Genomic DNA, 22,991 nt, shown 5'->3' with positions numbered 1-22,991 from the left:
GATTAAATAATTATTATAACGTATAATCATTGGAAATAATGAAATATTTTCAAATTGCATATTAGAAATTTTTATAATCTAAGAAATGTTTCTAGTTAAAAACAGTATTAATATAATGTATGTATATATATATTTATTTATTTATTTGTTATATTATAAAAATAAATAATTTCACGTTCGCGTTACGAATTTATATATATGTATGTATCTACATATATATCGTTATATATACATTTTAATATATAATATTTTTCAGAAACATTATCGTAATTGATGTCGTCGTCGCGATAGGCTCCATTTAAACATTGACACGCGATCTTGAGACGATAAACACAGGGAACTCTGATGTAATTCGATAGCCTTAGAATGTTGGGGTAGTCTGTGAGATTAGTCGGCTATGAGAAACGACTAATGCTCTTTATAAAGTATTATCGGAATCACTTTGGTATTATAGTTTCTAAACAGCTTTTAAAAATTTTAATTATGCCTACGTATGTGCTAAGAATAACTATGGAATAGTAATAATTGATGATACTCGTATGTTAAAACTTTAAAAATTAAGTGATTTGAATATGACAATGGTTAAGATTAAGCTTTCGTATATACAAATTGATATTAACAAAAGTTTCATGATTTTATATGTCAAATATTTTCAAAGTACGAAATATAAAACACCCGACTATTTGTTAAACCGATTATCTGTAAGTTTAGTGATTTTTAGTTTTGTTTTAGAGTTTTTGTTTTACGGAACGATATTGTATTATTTTTTTTTTTTAATTAATTATTTTAAGCAAATTATACCGAAAAGAAATTATTACATATATGTTAATGATTAATAGTTTTCTATATTTACATATATTTATATATATACAAATATATTTATATATATATATATATATATTTCTTTTTTCTGTTCCTCTTAACAAAGGAAATATTCACCTGACTTTTAAATTATAATCAATCTGTATATACGATCGATCGTTCTATATATCGTACCTTCTATACGATATACGAGAACAGGAAACGGAAAGTCAGGAAAATTACATTTTCGGAAGGACTTGAAATGACACATGAAACGTTACTGCGATTGACGGTTTCTCGATGAAGGCTACCAAAGTGAAGAGGGAGAGAGAAAGATACATACATACATATTATATATATATATATATATATATATATATATATACACATACATACACATACATACATATACGCACAGAGACGTATATATCGTTATTGCATTTGATCGTCTGGCTCGGAGAATTAGCCATTTAGCGAGTTATTATCGATTAGAGGAATTTCAAAATAAGACTTGAATGGGCAAGGATGAGAAGGATTTCTCTCTTTCTCTCTCCCCCTCTCTTTCCTCACTCACTTTTTTCTCTTTTTTTCATTCTATCTTTCTCTTTCACGCACGTGGTTTCGGTTAAAGCGATGTCTGGCGCAGATATCAATTCGATTATAGGAACTCGTTTGCGTCGTCGCTGCCAAAGCAATGTATTTGCCTTTGCCCGATACTTTTATATCTAATACGTACTATGTCGGAAGTTTTCGATTAATCGATCCTAGTGGAAACTTATCCTCTCGTAGAGAGTTTATGTTATCTGTGTTATAAAATTGCAAAATAGATGTTCGGACGAATGATCGATCGATCGAAATTCATAACATATACTCTGATTTATTCATGATATCGTTCAAAGTCACTTTGTATTCCTTTTCTAAGATTGCTTGATGGATGTTCTTGATGGAATAACTCCGCCATATTCTTTCTTTTTTCTTTATTTTTTATTTTCTTTTTTTTTTTTGTTCTTTGCTTCGGATCGTTTACAAAAGTAGTTTAAAGAGAATAATAATAATAAGAAGAAGAAGAAGAAGAAGAAGGTTTTCATCGTGTAAGAAAACTTGTTAAGAATTTCAACGTGTACTATACACAGAGAGTACAAGCAAATGAGCTTAGTAAAAGCAAATTGGATTTCTAGAGAGAGAGAGAGGGACTCACCGGGTTGAACATCGTTCAATTCGATCCCGACGTTGGCCAGGGCCGGCGTTGGAGTTGGTACCCCTTGACTCGGAGGAGTACCATTTCCACCGGTAGTGGTTACAGCCGAAAGTCGATGCGGACTACCCGTTTGACTTATGTGAGAGGTTGGCACCGATCTGTGTGGACTTAGAAGACCTGGCACGTTTGGTACGTGTAACGGTGAACCACCAGGTGTCGATGCGTGCGAGTGAGATGCGTGCGTATGACATCCGGTACTTGGCGAACGTCGTGCGTGATGCCTCGTACTGAAATGGAAACGCGTCGTTTATCTTATTTATACGACCTCTGGAAATATTGTTGTTATTGGCAACGATATTGATGTTTACGAGGAGATATGACATCATTTTATTTTGATGAAGTAAGGTTTAGTTCCTTTTCCTTTTTTCTTTGTCTAAATTATCCAAGCGTGTAGGATTGAATCGATTGACCATTTTTTATTTTACGTTTATATTAATAATAATTATTACAAGTAATTACGTAGAACCTTGAAGGAAGAAGAAATGGAGAAAAGAAAAAGAAGAAAATAAATAAATGTATAACTTGGGTCGCTTTTATATGATCATTAGGTCACAATATCTTATCGTTAAATCAAGTTTACATGACCATGAGAATTCGATATTAAAACAAATAAGAGGAGTAAGAGGAGGAATGAATAATAAGTTATTAGAAGAAGCTCGTGGATACGTGTGTTCGTGCTAATCGTCTATATAAAACTCGCACGGCTCGCTGAACGCGCGAGGATACGGAAAGGAAAATAAAGAAAACAATGAAAAAGAAGAAAAAGAGAAAGAGAGAGAGAGAGAGAGAAACAAAAGAAAAGAAAGAAACGGGAAACGCGTGTGATATCGAGCACGCGACACGTCCAAAGGCGTAACAACAAAGTCACGCGATATCGTAGCGTAAAACTAAGGTCGTGTGTACGTTTGCTTTCTCGCTTCGAGCGATTAAACGTCGGTCCGACGTTCGTAAGCTTTCACGTTTTCCTTCCTGATAATTACGGTAATGTCTGTTATATAGTTTGTAATCGTGGCTCGGTAGAAAGAAAATTTTTTTTAAATCAATTAGTTTTTGGAAGGAAAAAGAGAAAAGAAAAAGAGAAAAGATTGGTTGCAATGAAAAAAGAAAAGAAACGATTATATTAATCGGATATAAACGATCATATCTCGATTATTTCTCGCGTTTTGTATAATATATTTCATGTGTTTGTGATATAATTATATAGGTTTTCGTACTGAGAATAATTACAGAATATTTTGTACTTGAAATAATTACAGGAGAAGCATTTAATACGATAAACGAATATGAGGAAGATAAGTTTTCAAGTTATAATATTATAGCGAGGCACGATAATTAATTCTGATATTTTTTTTAAAGTTAATACTCGATTTTTTTCGTCAAACATTCTATTGAAATTATATGCGTTAAATATAAATAAAAAAGAGAAAAGAACGAATATATATATATAAAAAAAAAAGATGAAAAATTGTAGAAAGAAAATGTAATTATTTCTCGTCAAAGCTGATACTTGCTTTTTTGAACGATCGAAAATTCATTTGAAATAATAATATTTTACTGAATAAAAAAAAGGGAATAAAAAAGACAAAAGAAGATAAAAAATGATTGCGAAATGGTAATAGAATATTTTAACAAAATGTTATTATTTTTCGTCAAAGCTAATGCATACTTTTTTCCTATCGGTAATTCGTTTGATATTATGATTTTTCATTATAATAAATGAATAATTAATTAAAAAAAAAAAGAGAGAAAGAAAGAAAGAAAAGAAGAAAAGGAAAAAGAAATTGTTGAAAGAAAGAGCTGTAAAATTATAACAAAATATACTAATTGTTTGAGTTTCCTTAAAGCTAAATGTTCACTGTACTGTGATCGAAAAATGATAGAGCCGAGATCTAGGTCAGAGTTGCGATAAGGCGTTCACCATCGTTAACATTGTTATTTTTCTTCGTTATAAAGAAATACGCCTTGTCATTGTGAATGAAAGCACGAATAAAGAAAAAAGAAAATAGAGAGAAAGAGAAAGAAAGAAAGAAAGAAAGAAAGAAAGAAAGAAAGAAAAATAAAGAAAAAGAATATGTAAAATCATTTTTAATTTAACTGTTATTTATTCCGTCAGTATTTTCAATATATTTCATTCAATATTTTAAATAAATCTGGTCAATATTTATAATAAAATATCAATACGTAATATAAATGACGCAATCTTTAGACTTAATTATTTATACTGATTAAAATATATATATATATATATAATAAAGAATGACACACATACACACAGAGATACTGACCATTTCTCTTGCCAAATACTTACCATTAATAAAAAATATTGACAGAATAAATAAAAGTTTTTAATTTTACCTCGATTGTCTTCTGGGTGTCAAAGGGGAACCATGACTAATTTGTCCAAGATTTAACGCAGTGCTGCCGTTAACACGACACGTGTCCACTCGTTTTCTTGGTGGATCGGCTTCCAATTGTCCCCCAGTTCCTCTTACACCACCTCTCATTACCTCCAGCTCGTCTTCGCATGCTGGCCTTCTTCGTTTTCTTTCGAGCAAGAGAAAGTATATCACTTTCTCCGTGTTATGACTAGAAAAAAGGGAGGAAAGAAAGAAAAAAAACAATCATATAATTCGTATTGCGATCGATGTATAAAGATAGGAAAAAGAAAAGAAAATAAAACAAAAAAAGACACAAAAAAGAATAGAAAGATATGGCGGAAAAAATATTCGAAATTCGATTGAATTGTTATCGAGAGATAAAAAGATATCTCGATAATTCGATTCGATATATTATGCTGGTCGATTGAACGATGATATATTTCTTTATGTTAATCATTTATGATTTCTTTCGAAATTCTCTTACTTCGGGCTAAGAAGTTCTTGAATTAATTTATCTCGTTCTTTGAAACATCCCAAACTGGCGATCGCTTGCAAGACATCGGGATCGATGGCGTCAACGGACGGAATAACGTGCGTCTGCACCACGTCCATCATCGATAATTCCAACTCTAATTCCCCTTTCCCCGCCGCTGTTACCCATACGTGCCTGTTTATTTCAGCAAGCTGAAAAATAATATCGTATATCGCGATATATTAACACGTAAAAATATTCGAAATATATAATTAATTTGAATAACGTTGATAAATTAAAAAAGATATCAACTCGAAAAGAACGAAAGGATGATACGTAGCATAATATTTATTATATCTATATTATACATGATTATAAATTTATTATAATATGTATAATATACGTATAGTATATTTTTATATTTATAATACACTTGGAAGTGTGTGTGTGTGTATATATGTGTATATTTCTTTTTATATGTTTAGTTTACGTAGAGTGCATATATTTATTTTATATCTATGATATACGTGGTATATTATATTTTATTATTATCATTTTTATGTTAAATTTGAATGGTTGGTAAATTTAAAAAAATGTGAGATCGTATCAAAGAAAAAAAAAAAAAACAGAAAAATAGAAAAATAAAATAAAATAGTAGCATCACGATCGTGTGTTAGGGTAAATAGAATAGAAGGAAGGAAGGATGAGGAAAAGCGAGGGAAGAGAGAAATTCGATTTGCCATTGAGTAAGTAGCTTACCGTTAATCTTTTGTCCGGATCAACCTCTATCATTCCTCGAAGTAGATTCTGGCATTCCGGTGGTACGAAATGCGGTATGTAAAACACTCCGCGTTTAACTTTCTCTAATAACTTTCTTAGATTATCGTCGTCGAAGGGTAAAGCTCCAACTAAAAGTGCATAAAGTATAACACCGCATGACCATACGTCTGCTTTCCTACCATCGTATTTTTCTCCCTGTAATGAATGAAAAAATGAGTTTTTCTTATTCTTTATTTTTTTTTATTTATTTTGTTATTATTATTATTGTTGTCGTTGTCGTCATTGTTATTTTATTACGAAAGTATCGTCTGTCCAAAATGATATATTTTCATTTGATTAAACTAAGAGACTAACTCTGATCACTTCCGGACAGGCATAATGAGGCGAGCCACAGCTGGTTTCTAACATCGAACCCGCTGGTTGCAACGACGCCATCCCAAAGTCCGCTATCTTAATATTGTTCTTCTCGTCCAATAACAAATTTTCAGGCTTTAAATCTCTATGACTGAAAAATGAGAAAACGACGACTACTTGAGATTTATCTTATTTGATAAATAGGTTTAATAAGAAAATGATTGATATAAATTAATTACTATGTGTTTGAGTACACGTGTGTCCTTATGTATCTATATGAGATATCCGAATTAAAAATCGTATGTTCATTTTTGTTCGTTATTGTTAATTAGTGCGAATTAATATATATATATATATTTTTTCAATCGAACGAGTGAATCTTACGGAGGTTTCTTTTTCTCCTATCTTTTTTCCCCTCTTGTTTTTGCTCTTCTATAAATTAGGTCTACTATCGCGAAGAGAAAATTTATTCGATTGAACTCAGTTTTCCCGATACGCTTTGCCAACTAGGCCTTTCCGAACTTCACCCTCATCGTGTACCCTTTGTTTTGCTTCCTTTTACAACTCCTTCCACCTCCTAACTCCCACTTCTCCTCCCTCCTGCTCCTGCATACTAAGAACGAATCCTTAACCCAATTCGTAGAACTCATAGTAGAGAGACGACAATCGTGTCAGTTAGTCTTTGTGCCTGACGTAAGGATATTATATATCTACTTTAAATAGACTTCTTAACTAAATGTTATAACACTATGAGGAGCACGGATGAAGATTGAAGGTGAGGGAGGAGAAAGAAGGGTTGTAAATGTATTTATGTTTTATGAATATCCGTAGGTATTTCATATAATAGGTTTTCATATTTGCTGCTTTATTTTATATTTCAGAATTATTGAAAAATTGCCATCGTTAATAGGCATAAAATTTCGATTATTCTATCCAATAAAATTTTTTAAGTTAATATTTTTTTCTCTACATGAAAGACATTATGAGAAATTTATAGAATATCGAATTTGTTTCTTGCTTTTTTTTTCCGTTTTAAAATCTTCGTAAGAGATAAAAATTGAGAGTTTCCATGGGGGTAATGGAATTTCAATATTTTTTTATAATATCAATAATATAATAGATTTTTCATGAAAAAATAATTTTCTTATAAATTCTAATAAATTCTTGCTATATCTCAATCACCTTTGTATTAATAATACATATGATTGTTTGATAGAAATTTTTGTCTGTTATAAAAATTAATCGATTTAACAGTTACAATATTGTTATCTGAAAAAATAATAAAAAAAAAAGATTAACTTACCATATGCTATGGCTATGGCAAAAGTCTAATGCGGAAATGATTTGTCGAAAAAATCTTCTGGCCTCTTTCGGCGTTAATCTGCCCTTCTTAACCAGATAATCGAAGAGCTCTCCACCTGAGACGTGTTCCAGAACGAGGTACCTATCGTACATAGAGAAAAGAACAAAGAAAAATAAAAGAAAAATAAAAGAGGACAAGAAAAACGTACAAAAAGATACATGTAGGAGGTCAACGAACTATATTAAAGAAAATTAATCGTTCGATCGTTTTCTTTCGTTTTCTCTCGAATTAACACGTCGATTTGACGTAGAAATAGAACGAATCGATCGAAGATTATTAAATTATTAGCTCTGTAAAAAACAAAAAGAAAGAAGAGTTTACTCACAGATATTTCTTATTCTCGTAAACGTCCGAAAGGCCGAGAACATGGGGATGATCTATCAGCTTCATAATGGCGATCTCACGTTCAACTTTCATCAACACGGACTCCGACAATTTTTCGCGGTTGATGATCTTGATCGCCACCTTCTTGCCCAACACGCAGTGGACGCCCAGTTTGACCAATCCTTAAAAAAAAATAAAAAGAAATAATAAAAAAATAAAGAACACGAAGTATTCCTTTAATGTGCATGTATAGTGATCGTAAAAAAAGTGTCGACGACAATCTCTCCTAATGCATATTTTCAAAGTAATAACGTATGATTTATTTCTTTTCTCTTTTTTTTTTTTTTTTTTTTTTTTTATAAACATTAAATATTGAAACGGTGATAATAAAAAGATTAGATTATTATAATTATCTTTTAACGAAATTTAATACTATAAATTAATCGTCGATATATCTCTTTGTATGTATAAATATTATTCTTTTTTTCTGATTGTTCAACGATTCTTTCCCCATACAAATCCATTTTCAAAATATAGGAACGATCCTAAGTGAACTCTCGTGTTTTCGTTTAATAGTATTATAATAAAAGAAAGAAAAAAAGAAAGAAAACTGAACTAAACGTTCGATATCATACGTACTCGGATTTCTCTTAGCCCATTTTACCCTTTGAACCTTTGACTTATTTTTCAAGAGGGTTCACAATTCCATGGCTGGAGATATGAATGCACGTTGTGTGTGCTTGTATATGTGTGTATACACAAAACGTCATCTATGTAAACGTCCTTCTTCGAGTGGTCTCAAGTTTCTACCACTTAAACATTATATAATAAAGAAAGTTTCGGGGAAAGTTTTCACTAAATATATTCGCAAATTTTTCATAATGCTTTCTTTTGTTTCGATTAGACCAATATATAGACTAATTATATTGTTTATACTTATGCAAGATAGTTCATTAAGATTTATATTTATTTTAATATTTCTTTTTCGTAATTTTCTACGTACTTTAATATAGTTTATTTTCATGATTCGTTCATTGAATATTATTTTGGAAACATATTTAACGCCGTTCATAATATTAACCATTCAAATTTCTTCAAATTTAAATTTTGCGATGCTTCCGATTAATTTTTTTTGTTTCTCTTTTTTATATATATATATCCACTAAATTTAGTTTTTTATTTTTGCACTTCGAAAATATGAAAGATCAGTGTATTTATATACAATAACGTTATATAAGTTATCATCAATTAAAATAATATATTATCAATTATAGTTATCATATTGATATAAAATTGTTTGATTTAATAACCAATAAAAAATATCTTCCCATATAGAATAACTTTACGAGTAAATACATATATGTATTTAATTACATGTATAATATCATCGGAAAAGAATAAATTAAACATTCTGTAAAAATTCTAACTAATTTGAGACATTAATATTAATAAGAATATACTTTACGTCGTCGTTGAATATTGAAGGAGGCGATTATCTTCTTTTTATTTTTTATCATTCGTTTTCTTTTTCATCAAAGTCTAACGAATTCGACGGCATTCTCGAATGCAAATATTATTATATCTCTTTTTCTTCTTGTTCTCTTCTTAACGAAAAAATAATGTCCTTTTTCTTTCTCTCTCTCTTTCTCTTTTTCTCTTTTTCTCTTTTTTCTCCTTTTCTTAATAAAAAGCAAAGATACGATTACGGAAGGAAGTAAGAGGATCGAAGAGGAAGATATCGTTTGTAGTTTCCTGCTATCGAGTGTTACACCGTAAAACGTTTGATCAATATAAAATAAGTACAAAAGATAAAAGCGATACTCTCGAAGAAGCTGATAACGTCTTGAAATGGAGAATTAAAGGCTTTAACAGATTCCGATCGAATAAAGTCGAAAAGAATATTAATCCGATAGCTTTGAAAATTATTTGCAAATGATCCCATCTAGTATACATATTATTTACTTTCAATTTTGTCGATCGTTTGGATTCTAATAATTTCTTTAATCGTGATAAAGCAATAAATCGCCTTAAATTACTTTTAAACGAAACTTATAATAGTAATTTTCGAGTTTAATAGCAAATATCGACAAAATTCGATCGGACGTGTTTAATCGTTTTTATTTTATTATTATATTTTATTCTCATACTTTATATCACTAGCTTTTAAACTTCCATTAATGAAAATGAAACTTTTTCAATTTCGTTTCAAGTTATGCAAAGTCGTTCGAAGAATGTTTGGAATTCTTTTATAATTGATTGAAAAAGCGTTTGTTCACTGATGAATTACACTGAATATTTTAAAAGTGACAATTCAACAATCCAATAGCAAGTAGCACGGTCATTATCAAGACTCGATCAAGGTTCTAATATCAAGAATTGTTATAGTATGTTCTTTGTACATATACACACACGCATTAACATCTCTTCATCAAAGAAGAATCCCCATCCCTCGACCTCATATAGGTTGAACATGTATTATTCTATGGTTGCTATTTATTGAGTCAGTATTTTTAAACATTTGATCAGTACTTTATATAAATCCGATCAGTAGATATTTATAATAAAATAAGTACGTAATAAAAGTTACGCTATTTTGACACTTAATTGTATTATATCGATGAAAATATTTACGTATAGATAACTGATCGTTTATTTGATAAAATATTTAAGTACAAAATATTTCAGTATTATCAATTGATAATGATACTGATCAAACAAATAAATGTGTTATTATGTGCAATCATGCAGAAAATATTATTCTCATAGACATTACTTCGCACGATTCCAAGATCAAAGTATCAAACAATCTCAAAGATCTACGAACGTTATAACGTTATTTAAAGTACACTGGTTATAACAAATTGTAAAGAATTATGTTCCCTTTATGTCTGCACTAATAATCCGTACGAGAAACGACTGACGCGACGTTAAAAGATGGAATTAAAAAAGAAGAAAGAAAAAGAAACGAAACAAAACGTTCGATTTGTATCGTACGATATTGTTAGCACTCGCATTGAACTATATCGAAATGATTTATAGTGCAAATGACTGTTACATTTTTTTCTTTTCTTTTCTTTTTTCATTGCACCTATACATATCGTAGTTTCGTTTGATATATATGGTTCGGTAGAACAATTTGCATATTTGACGATGACATAGTGTTTCCGTTGAATTAATTCGACTCATCGATCTTTATTTAAAAGAGAAAGAGAGACAGAAAGAGAGAGAGAGAGAGGGAGATATATATATATATAGAGAGAGAGAGAGAAATAAAATCAAAGATACATATCTCAAAATTATGACAGTGATTACACGAAATGCCTTGTCACGTTTTATTTTTTTTCTCTCTCTCATATTTGAATCAAACGATTTTATTTCGAGTCCCTGAGATAAAAATAACATCGTTTTTATCGTCAAAACGATAAAAAAATAATTCGAATATGTCTGATTGATAAAACATTTCTCATATGTTTATCGATTTCGAAAGAGAAAAACAGAAAGAGAGAAAGAGAGAGTGAAATCTCGTATATTTTTAGAGACATTCGTTTTGTAATTAAAATGGAAAAAAAGGTTTGAATCGTTTTAATGAGAAAAATAATCCTTCTCTTTTTTCCTCTCCCCACCTCCATATCCCTCATTTGTGAAAAACGTTAGGTTCATATGCGTGTCAAGGAAGGTAAAACGGTAGTCTAGACCGTTTTACGAAACGCATAATTAACCTATGAGGGTACTCTCACTTATGGAATTACTTCTCGTCTGCTTGGAGATACGAACGGGTGAATACTCTCTTTTTACTCGGCACGAATATACGCTGTGTTTTATGTTTGCAAAAGTACTCTGATATTTTCTCTCTCTCTCTCTCTTTTTGTATATGTATATAGGAATCTGTATGCGTGGGTGTACAGGTATGTGTGTCTGTGTATAGGTGTGTATGCACTTTGACGATACCGACTTTTGGAAAAACGAAAAAAAAGAAAAGAAATCGAATGATCTCATGTATACATATCCGATTAAACATTATTGCAGAAAATGGTTTAATTTTCCTTTCTCTTTTCTTTTTTCTTTTTTCTTTCTCTCTTTGGTTTAGTTCTTTTTTTTGTGTAATTCTTTTTTCCATCGTTCATATTAGCACTATCTATCGATCTTTAAAATTTTTTTTTCTTTTCTGTTTTTTTTCTTATCAATAAAATATCTACGCTATACGTCGATTCGCTTATACGTTGCCACTCGGATCTCCATGTAATTACGATGGTAACCGTGATTTTATACGGTTATACTTAGCACATAATTGACTTAGCGAGACTCCGAGGCAAAGTTCGCGTTGACACTCTATCTCTATCTTTCTCTCTCTCTCTCTCTCTTCGTCTCTGTCGTACACGTTCTCGTGTGAGAAACTCTACAGTATTCCTAATGCATCTTAGCCTTGCATACGATGCAACGACGAAGATTGCCTATTACAGCGGCAATCTGTGATGAAAATGGATAGAATCGAATACGTATATTTAACATCGAATTATTATTACTATTAAATGATATATCATAAATCGTTAAGTGACTTATAAGTAATATCAATAGAGAAATCTTTCTACATTGCGTTATTGTTTCCCCTTTTTATTTTATTATTTTATTTCTTGACAAATCATACAGTGGTATCGAGTATACGATTTAACAAAGAGGGTTTACATTCTCAAGAAATATGTCGGTCCAAGGGGAGTATCGACATTTTACGACGGTCGATAGAAGTAGAAAGATATATCGTGGTGAAAGGAAGAAAAAGGAGAAAAAGAGAGATAAATGGATAGATAGATAGATAGATATAGAGAGAAAAAGAGAAAGAGAGAGAGAGAAGAAGAGAGACAGAGAGAATATCGAAATTGAGGTAAAGTAAAATTCATCGAACGTTTTCAGTTTTTTCATCGTTTTATCAAAAAATTGAAAAGGAAATAGGCGTGACTGATTTTCTTTCTTGACTGCATTCTTTTGTATTCTTATTCGTCTCTATCATTCATTTTCGTGAGAAAATGAGAAGATATTTTCTCTCCAAAAAAAAAAGAACAAAAAAGCAACCAAAGAAAACGAAAAAAGAGAGATAAAAAAGAAAAAAGAGAGAGAGAGAGAGACAGAGAAAGAAAGAGAAGAACGAAGCCGGAAAGTTACTACGGAAAAACGGCACGCTCATCGTCGAAACAAAAGGGCGGCTCTAAGTAGTACTTTGTTTTCCCAAAGTAAGTATAGGCGGGTTTCGAAGTGCATGGATGCATCGATGGAAATATCCATCTGACTATATGTATGTGTATATATGTGTATATATAGTACCGACTGGGGCATAGATGAAATGCGTTCTAATCGAAGATGGATATTTCAAGGGGAGATTTCATCGTACATAACACAGTGCACTAAACCTTCTACGCTATCCGACTCGTGTAATTTCGGTGTGATGGGTGTCGACTGTCCGCACTTCCCGCCAAATCCGAGAGAATTGCATTACTGCCACGCGTACGAACGTTGAAGTGCACTTTCCCTAACGACCTGCATCACGCACGATTCAACCGATATCGACTCGATAGTATAAACCGAGTTGTGATCGACTGTCTCGTTTTATATTTATCCGATTTCGTGATAGACGTATTACAACACTTAACGACACATTTGCATTAGCACCGATGAATTTTTCATTATACGTTTAATGTGTGTATACGTGTATGTGTATACGTGTATGTATATGTGTACGTATATGCACGTATTTGAAAATAAAAATTTCGTATATTTCTTTGCTAAATAAATAAATCGTGTCGACTTAATGTGATATTATTTGGAAATAATATTTAATAAAAATGTCGTTAAATAAAAATATACATCGTCGAAAATCAGCATGTACGTAGATATATGCGCGAATACGTATTCGTACGTATATATCTGTAACGTAATAATAAACTGACGTCACATGTAAATGACGTCTAGTTAGTTCACAATTATCTTTAAATAAAAATTTCTTTCCTCTGTATATAAATGTATTTCTCATAATTACTGTCCATTTTAATGCACCATCATATGCGTACATATTTTTCTATTTAAATAAAATTTTATTTATTTTCTTGAAATTATTTTCAAATAGAATTTCTTTTTATAGTTTTATTTATGTATTTTTTATTTTTTAATATAAAGAAAAAAACAAATAAATAAAACGAAGAGAACTTTTTGGTAAATTGAATATTATACGTGAACGTGCTACATTATGTATATACAAATCAGATTTATATATGGCTACACGTATACAGCTCGTCGTGGCATCGTCCAGAAAATATGTATAACACCGAGAAGCCCCTGTTAGAAATGTCTCTTGGAAAGTTTCATACTTGAATATATGTCATAGCGTCAACTCGCTACGTCCATTCAAATAATTCGTTCTACTCGATGTTTTCTACGTTCGTAATACATATATACTTACGTAGCTATATAATATACATATGTATGTATCATAGATACGTATATAAAAACTTAACTCTAAATTAAAGTTTAATTTTTTATCATCGTTTTTTTACAATTTAATAAAAAAATAATTTTTTTTTTCTTTTCACAAATTCACACACATACACATGTACATACGTCTGTATACACGAGTGTACAAGTTCAATGATTATGTTCTTGACTCATCGTCGAAGAAACACGAAAGTCTTTACGTAAGGTTTCACTGATATTTTCTAATCCGGTTGAACACCTATTCTTCGACCGTAATTTAGCTACGTGAATTAGATAACAAGCTGAAATACATTAGTTCTTTCTTCTATTAATATTTCAATAATCGTTAAAACGATTAATTAAATTTTTTAGTAATTATGATGCACGCTAACCTCGTTACATCATTTCATAATCGGACGATAAACTTGTGAAAAGAATAAAAACAAAGGAAAAAGAAAAAACGTAAAACGTAAAAGCATAACATCAACGTGAAAACGATTTAAAAGTTTAAAAGTTCGATAGTAGTTATCTCTGTGTTCTCTTGTTTCAATCCTTTTTCACGAATCGCGAACAAAACCATGTTTTTCTTTTTTATTTATAAATTCTATTAAGTTTCCTACTGAAATATACATTTTCATGAAGTATTTATGTAAATCGATGGACAATTTTTGTATTGCAATAAAACTTCATAATAGAAAAAGAAAAAATTTTAAATTAAGAAAAATAAAATTATAAGAAAATTATATACCTTCCTTTCTGTCTGTCCCTGTTTATTCTCTCTTCAGAAATTCGGCAAAGATGTGCAAATTTTTATAAAAAAAAAAATTTATGAAATTCCATCTTCTTGCTCTTTCTCTCTCTCTCTCTTTCTCTCTCTCTCTTTGTCTGTCTGTCTGTCTGTCTCTGTCTTTATTTCTCTTTCTTTCTCATATCTTCGTCGTCGTAGACGAGATAGACGACCGCGGAATCGAATTATATCTCGATATTTTCCCTATTACCTACGAGCTTCATCAAATTGTCGCTAGGGCCAATCCGATACAACGTTCGACGGTGTTCTCTTTTCCCTTGTTCTAACGAGGTTACATGTAGGTGACGTGCACACTGGAATTACATTAAAAAGGGGGAGTGGGGAGTTGGGGGATGGAGTATGGGATAGAGAAGGAATAGAGGAGGAGAGGGATAACAGATGTTTGAAATACGTGTGTTTATATATATATATATATATATATATATATATATATCTACTGTAGAAATAAAATTATATTTTCACGTGTGAACACGTACACGCGTTGCAAGTACATAGTACCACTCTAAAGAAATAAAATAAGTTCGTAAGATTGGATTTATTAAAGTGCGCAGTACATACTTACACATATGTATATAAGAAATGGAAGAAAGGTCTCTAAATGTTTTTGGTATCTTGTCTATCGATGCACGTATGCACATATGTATGTATGTATGTATGTATGTATGTATGTATACTGCAGAAAGAAAGAGAAAAAGAGAGAAAAGAATTAAATCATGCTATTCGATAAACGAGAATTTCTTTTTGAAAAAATTTTGGCAATCAAAATAGGTCGAATATCGTTTTTACGCCAAATTTTTAGTAGTAGTATTATAGTTACGTTTATCGTGCAGTAAATCGTGAAGAAAGAAAGAGAGAGAGAGAGAAAGAGATAAGGTGCTTGCTTCAGTTTTCTATAAGGATTAGAATGAACAGAAATATATACACACACAGTTAGAGACATAGATAATATGTAAAATATATACGTACATATTAAGTATGGAGAAGATGTATAAGATGTTCCAGTGAGAAATATTTTAATGATGACTCTAGCACGTTTCACCAATGAATGAAGTTCGTATAAACATACGATTGTGTTTACGAGTTACGACGGAATCGATTTTCAACGAACTATCTATCTCTTTTGTTTACTTTTCTTATGACTTTTCTTAAAGACGTTCGAGGTGATCTTGTTACGTCTTAATACAAAATCTGTAAACATGTTATTGATTTTCTTACCATGTCTCCATATATCCAGACGTTGCTTGGATTTGCTGGAAATTACGTTTTATTCTTTCACGAAGATTTTAAACACTTGTTTAAACAATTTTTCTCTGTACGTTCGTTTAATGAAATAATTAATTTGCGATAGAAAATACAAAATTGAAAAGAAAGTCGAATAGTACGTACGTTTATACGAACTCTTTTCCTTTTTATTTCTTCATTGTTTAAATGTGCTAAAGTTATTATTAAAATATTTTCTATTTTCTGGAACGTTTTTGTATATGGAATAAATCAGAAAAGAAAAAGAGAGAGAGAGAGAGAGAAAGAGCTTTCTGTAATTTTCTATAAGAATTAAAAAAATATATGTGTGTGTGTGTGTATATATATATATATATATATATATATATAAAAGAGAATATAGAGTATATATATATAAGAAAGAGTACAGAGTGTGTATATATATATATATAAATGATATACATAGACAGAGTGTTAGTAATTATCATCTCAGATATCTCCTTTGTTTTTGATTTTATGAAAAGAAAATGTTGTAGGATAAAATTTCAAGATATATATCTGGCGATGAAAAATATATTCTTCTCTCAAGATAATTATACTAGTTTCTATTTCAAAACTATCGATTATTTTTTAAAAACTACGACTTTTCTTTGTACGAATCGATTCTTATAATAAAAAAGTATTAGAGTACAATGTTGAAAAAGGTTTAGTTTGCGAAATATTTTCAGAAGTGTTTGGTAATTCACGCGATTGTAAGAAGTTATACATATATATATATATATATATATATATATATATATATATGTTTGTATTTTTTTTCTTATTTGATCAAAGTTAAAAAAGAAAAATGTAAGAGGAAAGAAATGAATGGTTCAATATGATGAATTGTATATTCACAATCATAAAATACGATAATACATGTGCACGTACATTTGCGAAAAGAAAAAGTAATATATATATATATATATATATATATATGAAGAAGAAAAGAGAGAAAAAGATAGAAACTTTCGATGGATCAATTTAATTATTTTTTCCTCGGTTAGTTTTAATTTTTATATTACAAATCGTCCGATATACAGATGTGAAATATTTCCACGTGATGAAAACGTAACTTAACGATAAAACTGTTCGAAAGAAGAGTTATCGAGAAAAATTTAAATACCTGTGAGTCTTATAACAGGGTATAATGGGTGCAGACATACGAACCTTCTCGCGGTCCGTTGTTACCCGGTACCCTTCAACGGAACGTAATAACAGAAGGGTGCACGGAAGTACATGCTAGCCGCTTTATTATTCAAAGTGTTTACAGTGTATGAAACACAGTCGACGTTGTATATATACACGCACATATATACGTATACGATATATAAAATGTAGATATATATGTAAGTATGTATTTGCCTCTGTCTCTCTCTCTCTCTCTCTCTCTCTCTCTCTCTCTCTCTCTCTCTCTCTCTCTCTCTCTCTCTCTCTCTCTTTCTTTCACCGTATGTATGTTCGATATTGAAATCATCGTGAAAACAACATCCATACTCTCCACTTTCGGACTTGTAAATAAACGGGAGAGTTGGACGTTATTCGCGAGGGAGGAAAAAAAGGGAAGAAATAAAAATTCTAGCGGATTCTAACTAGAGTCGGATTAACATCGTCAAATGTGAAGGTAGAAATGGTGTAATTATTTTTTCAAGTTTTTTTTTTCTTTCTGATGTACTTTATCGCTCAGACTCAATTATTTTTAACAACTATTTTAATTTTTTTAATGGTAAGATTAAATTTAATTGTAGGAACAATCAAACTCTTTTTTTATTTCATTTTTGTCGAATTTATATAGATATGAATATTATTATATTTATATATAAATATATATATATGCGTGTATGTGTGTCTACGAATTATGATTTTATATATATATATATGTTTGTCTTTATTTATTTACTATTTATATTTATTTATTATATATATATATGGAATTTAATATAAAAATATTTATCTACTATAAATTTTAAATATCCCATTATAAATGAGTCATGAAACATTCTTTGATCCAAATATTTTTCTATTTATTTTTTATATATTCTGTTAATAATACATACGATATAAAATAATAAATAGTATACGAAACATTTACGTTTCTTTGATAAGATTTTATTTCATAGCAGCTAGCGAGGAAAAGCTGAAGAAAAGGTGAATGCTTTTGAATCTTTTAACGCTCCTTGAAAGGTCCATTTGCAATGGCTACGAGGTTCCTTTCGTAAAGCATCACTACCATCCCACCACTACCATCTTTACCTTCCTCGTTGGATAGGATAAAAAGATTCTATTGCGACCGAATTCATTCGTAAGAAACGGACAACGTGCGTGCCGCAACGATTCTTTTATTTTATATTCGCTTTGATGGGATATATAATTCATAGTAAACGTAATAGAAAACTGTACGTGTGCGTGTGTGTACTAACTCTGTACAATTCTCTTTCTTTTTTCTTTTCTAAACAAAAGAATTATCTAATTTGAAATTTATAAATATAATTAATAAATATTGATCTCGCTGATATGAACTAAGGATTAATTACCTGAAAGGAAAGAAAAAAAAATGGAAATGAGATTTAAATATATGAATATACGAGCCCATCAATCGTCAAAACGATCGATTTCATAAAACGAAAACTAAAGGAAATTCATAAATTTAGATACATTGTACATTATTTTATTATTTAATATATAAGTCATAAAAAATTTCCATTTACTAAAGTAAAGACTAATTATTAAAGAAATTTATTTGAAATATAATAGGTTTAAGCTCGATCGATCGATCAAATGCTTTGGTATTAAAATGAAAGAAAAAAAAAAAAAGGAAAAATTAGAAAAATTCAAGTTAATCGCATCGGTCGGTGGAACGTCTCTCAATTATGATTTCAAATTTACATGGCATTACGGAGGATTGAACGGAAATAAAAGAAAAAAAGAAAGAAAGAAAGAAAGAAAAAAGAAGAAGAAAAGGACAGAAAAGATGATCATTAATATTCATGCCCAACGATTCGTTAAAATCATTGGAAAAGGGAAGATTTTCAAAAGGAAATTCTTTTTAAGTAAAAGTAAGAGTGTTAAAAAAGGGAAAAAAACGCAATTATCGTGATTGGTATTCGTAGAGAAGATATAAAAATAAAAGGAGAAGAAGAAAAAGAGGAAGAAAAGTGGTGAAATAAGTTTCGTAATTTTGCGAAATACAATACGATACATATAAACATACATACATATATACAAACGTATATATATGCATAATCACTCACTGTCATTAGGAGACAATAGAATATCGTTGTAAATAGTTAACGCCTACACGACATCTATGAATCTCATGTGTGCGGTTAATCACACCTTACCGAGAGAACAACGTTGCACCGATTCATCTCTTTAGTCTACCACCTTCGATCCTATTGATTTTTCGCGTCACGCCCATTCGTCCAATCCGCGTTGCCTCTTTGCTGCACCGTTTAGTACCTCTCTCAAGAGAATAGTATTGTAACTATCGTGTATACTTCTTTCGTTAATGTCTTCATCGATTGCTTTTGGTTCTACCATTGTACATATACACGTGAATACATACGGATACCTACGTATACGTATACGTGTATATATATATGGGTTCATAGTTTACAATACAAGCTTATAATTCAAACCATGCTTGATGGCACGGCGGCCGGCAATTTCATTACTCATTCCTTGAATAAGGAATTTAGATCACCGAATAGAATTCATTCGTCATTTATCAACATATCTTATTGTCACTATACCATGTTCGATCATGAATCTTATATGTTATTCGTAATAATATGTAGATATTATTTTATGATTATTATTACATATATCTTAGTGATAATTATTCGTGATAATTATGATATCTTTAACTTCAATGATTTAACTCAATGATCTAGTTTAATCATTAAAAAAATTAGATTGATCAAGTATCACATTCTATGTTAATTTTGTTTATTATGTTAAATCTTTTTTTATAGGAAAGTAGGTATGAGAGAAAGAGAAAGAGAGAGAGAGAGAGATGTATTTTTTTGATAATATGAGTAATATTCATGATTATGATATCTATAATTTCGATAGTAATCAACTGTAAGTCTTAAAAGAAGTAGGCTAATCAAATATCACTTTAAACTAATTTCGTTCATAGAAAAGTACATACATATGAGAGAAAATTGATCTATTTTCTGATAACGTTATTTATATTTATAATAATCCGAATAGTATTCGTTATACTTATGACAATTCATTTCAGAATCTTTAGAGAATTAGAAGAATCAAATATCATTCTAATCTGATTTTGTTCGTTACTTTAATTTTGTTTATATAAAAAGTAAAAGAGAGAGAGAAAATCGATTCTTTTTATAATAACGATATTATTAATAATATTGTATGCATCATATTGAACCCGACTATTATTAATAATACTCGAAAAATTAATTCTTATTTATCGTTAATTTATATTAGAATACTTAAATAAAATTTTCCTCGTTATAATATTGAAGGATTAACGTTTAACTACTGTTCCCTCTTCTACGATTCGTTACGGTCGGTTAATCTCCTCTCATATTTATATACTTTTACTAGACTTTTAGTTGCTTACATATATACATCGTGTATGTGTGTGGGTATGCGTGTACGTATGTACCTACATATATACATTTGTTTTGTTTAGACCCTAAACTTTTCTTATTACCAACGTGGCTCTGTTTATATACATTGCTTTTGTTTTTCGTGGATCTTGACCCCGATAACGTAAGAAGAACATGTTTCTTGTTCGAAAGGTTCGCTCACTGTAACTGATCTTATTTTTCTTTTCTTTTTTTCTTCTTCTTCTTTTGATCGACTAAAAAGTTGTTTACACGACTTTTTAAATGATGCTATGTGACATAGTAAATTCGAGTAAATACAAAAGACGAGCAAAAGAAAGTAAAAGAATCCGTTTTAGTGACTTCCTCAAACATACTAGATACGCAAGTGATATAATCTTGTTCAAATTGTTAGAGAAAGAGAGAGAGAAAGAGAAAGAGAAAAAAGAGAGAAATAGATAGATAGATAGATAGATAGATAGAGAGATAGAAGGAGAGAGAGAGAGAGAGAGAGAGAGAGAGAGAGATCGTAAAAGCGAATTTCTTCGAGAGGGATGGCTTCTCGATTCACTTTTATTTCCTCGATATTTGGAACGTCGCAATAAATTTGTTATTTCTTGCCTTTTATAGAGAACGTAGAGGTAAATAGAGGTCAACAAGATTTATCTAGTTCCTCTTTCGTAAATACGTATATACATACATATGTATGTATGTAGTTATATACGTACGTACATGTTTTGTTAAAAACGTTTTAAAGTTATTATTTAGGTAGAATATTCTCTATTTCAACGATAAAAACCGATCTTCCTTCCGTTTCGTTTATTTCTCTGTTGATATTGCGTCGGAGACAATCAAAAGGCGTTGACTACTATTTCTGCTTATACCGTATCTCTTTGATACGGTCTAGCTATTGTTCCTTAGAACAAAAAACAAAGAGAGAATGCCACGATTAATACATTATGACCTATACACTGTTTTCTGACTGCTTTTGTATGTACGTACATCATCATACATATATATATATATATATCGATGTAGTACGTACATATTACGTATATAAGTATGTATTAGGTAAATTGACCTTAAAATAAATGTGAATTTTCCTAGATGTACTTTAGCTCTATCTTCTTGCGTTCTACACACACACACATATCGATGAAAATCGAAAAGAAATGTCATCTTTACTGTTGAATTGTCCCAACATAAATAAATGTGTTATTGACAACTACGAGAAGAATAGAGAATGATTGTTACGATATTTCCATAGATCATATCGTAGTTTTATTATTGATGTTTTCTAAAAAAAAAAAGAGAAAAAAAAGAAAGAAAAATAAATCAAACGACATATCCTTCATGCAGGATTAAACGGAACGTGTCAGAGAATAGCATTTGCCGAGTGTGTACGTACGTATTGTTAACACCCCTTTTTTCCTCTCTTTTTTTCAACGTATGCTCGAGCCCGCGAATAGCCTTTGAGAGGTATTTTAGGATTGGAACAAATCACGAGCGGATTAATTCGATCCATCGTCTTTCGAATTGTGTATTTTGAAACGAATAGTTATTATTTTTCTTCTCTCTTTCTAGTAATTGTATGAATTTAATCGTACTTAATCGTATTGTAAATACCAAGGTGAGAAGAGACTTTAAATGAACTCCATTTTCCTCCCTCTTTCTCTCTCTCTCTCTCTCTCTCTCTCTTTCTCTCTGTCTCTCTCTTTCTCTCCCTTTCTCTCTGTTTGTCTGTCTGTCTCTGTCTCTTTGTGTATGTACATATGTGTGTTAAACGATCGAAACGTGTTGTATTGTTCGATATAAAAATGAGGTTACTTACTTCGTCAAGTATAAAAGTTTAGTATAAATTATCAAAACCCATTCAAAAACGATGTTGAAATTAATTTTACAAAAATTAATTTTTGTCTCTTAAATTTTAATACATATATGCAGAAGTAGAACGAGTAGTACAAGTGCAATCATAGTTGGATAACAACTTCAATTTATTCGTCACTAACCGCTCGTTAATTAGAACTAACGCGTGACTCTATGCTCTTCAATTCGTCTCTATATACATACACACACACATACGTTGTGTTAATGCATCATATAACCGACGAAGTCACGATCGTATCGCCCGAAGGGTTGATACGATTCCTCAACGTT

At 30.4% G+C, this 22,991-nt stretch overlaps 1 protein-coding gene across 11 annotated transcripts in view; it reads right to left on the bottom strand.

Moving 5' to 3' along the window:
- Positions 1 to 22,991, bottom strand: part of LOC127065370 (serine/threonine-protein kinase BRSK2) — a 39,405-nt gene that overhangs the window by 13,175 nt on the left and 3,239 nt on the right. For 10 of the 11 annotated variants that reach the window (XM_050997610.1, XM_050997612.1, XM_050997604.1 and 7 more), the window contains exons 2-8: positions 7,732 to 7,912; positions 7,347 to 7,487; positions 6,044 to 6,194; positions 5,669 to 5,884; positions 4,922 to 5,121; positions 4,415 to 4,645; positions 2,000 to 2,286 (exon numbers count right to left, since the gene is read on the bottom strand). In XM_050997610.1, the coding sequence (XP_050853567.1) occupies positions 2,000 to 2,286; positions 4,415 to 4,645; positions 4,922 to 5,121; positions 5,669 to 5,884; positions 6,044 to 6,194; positions 7,347 to 7,487; positions 7,732 to 7,912 (1,407 nt within the window). Of the gene's footprint in view, positions 1 to 1,999; positions 2,287 to 4,414; positions 4,646 to 4,921; positions 5,122 to 5,668; positions 5,885 to 6,043; positions 6,195 to 7,346; positions 7,488 to 7,731; positions 7,913 to 15,963; positions 16,282 to 22,991 lie in introns of those variants that run through there. The other variant, XM_050997611.1, reaches the window with a different exon arrangement.

The sequence above is a fragment of the Vespula vulgaris genome, chromosome 7 (genome assembly GCF_905475345.1).
Source record: "Vespula vulgaris chromosome 7, iyVesVulg1.1, whole genome shotgun sequence".
Taxonomy (NCBI): Eukaryota; Metazoa; Arthropoda; class Insecta; order Hymenoptera; family Vespidae; genus Vespula; species Vespula vulgaris.
This window is presented reverse-complemented; position numbering and strand designations above follow the sequence as displayed.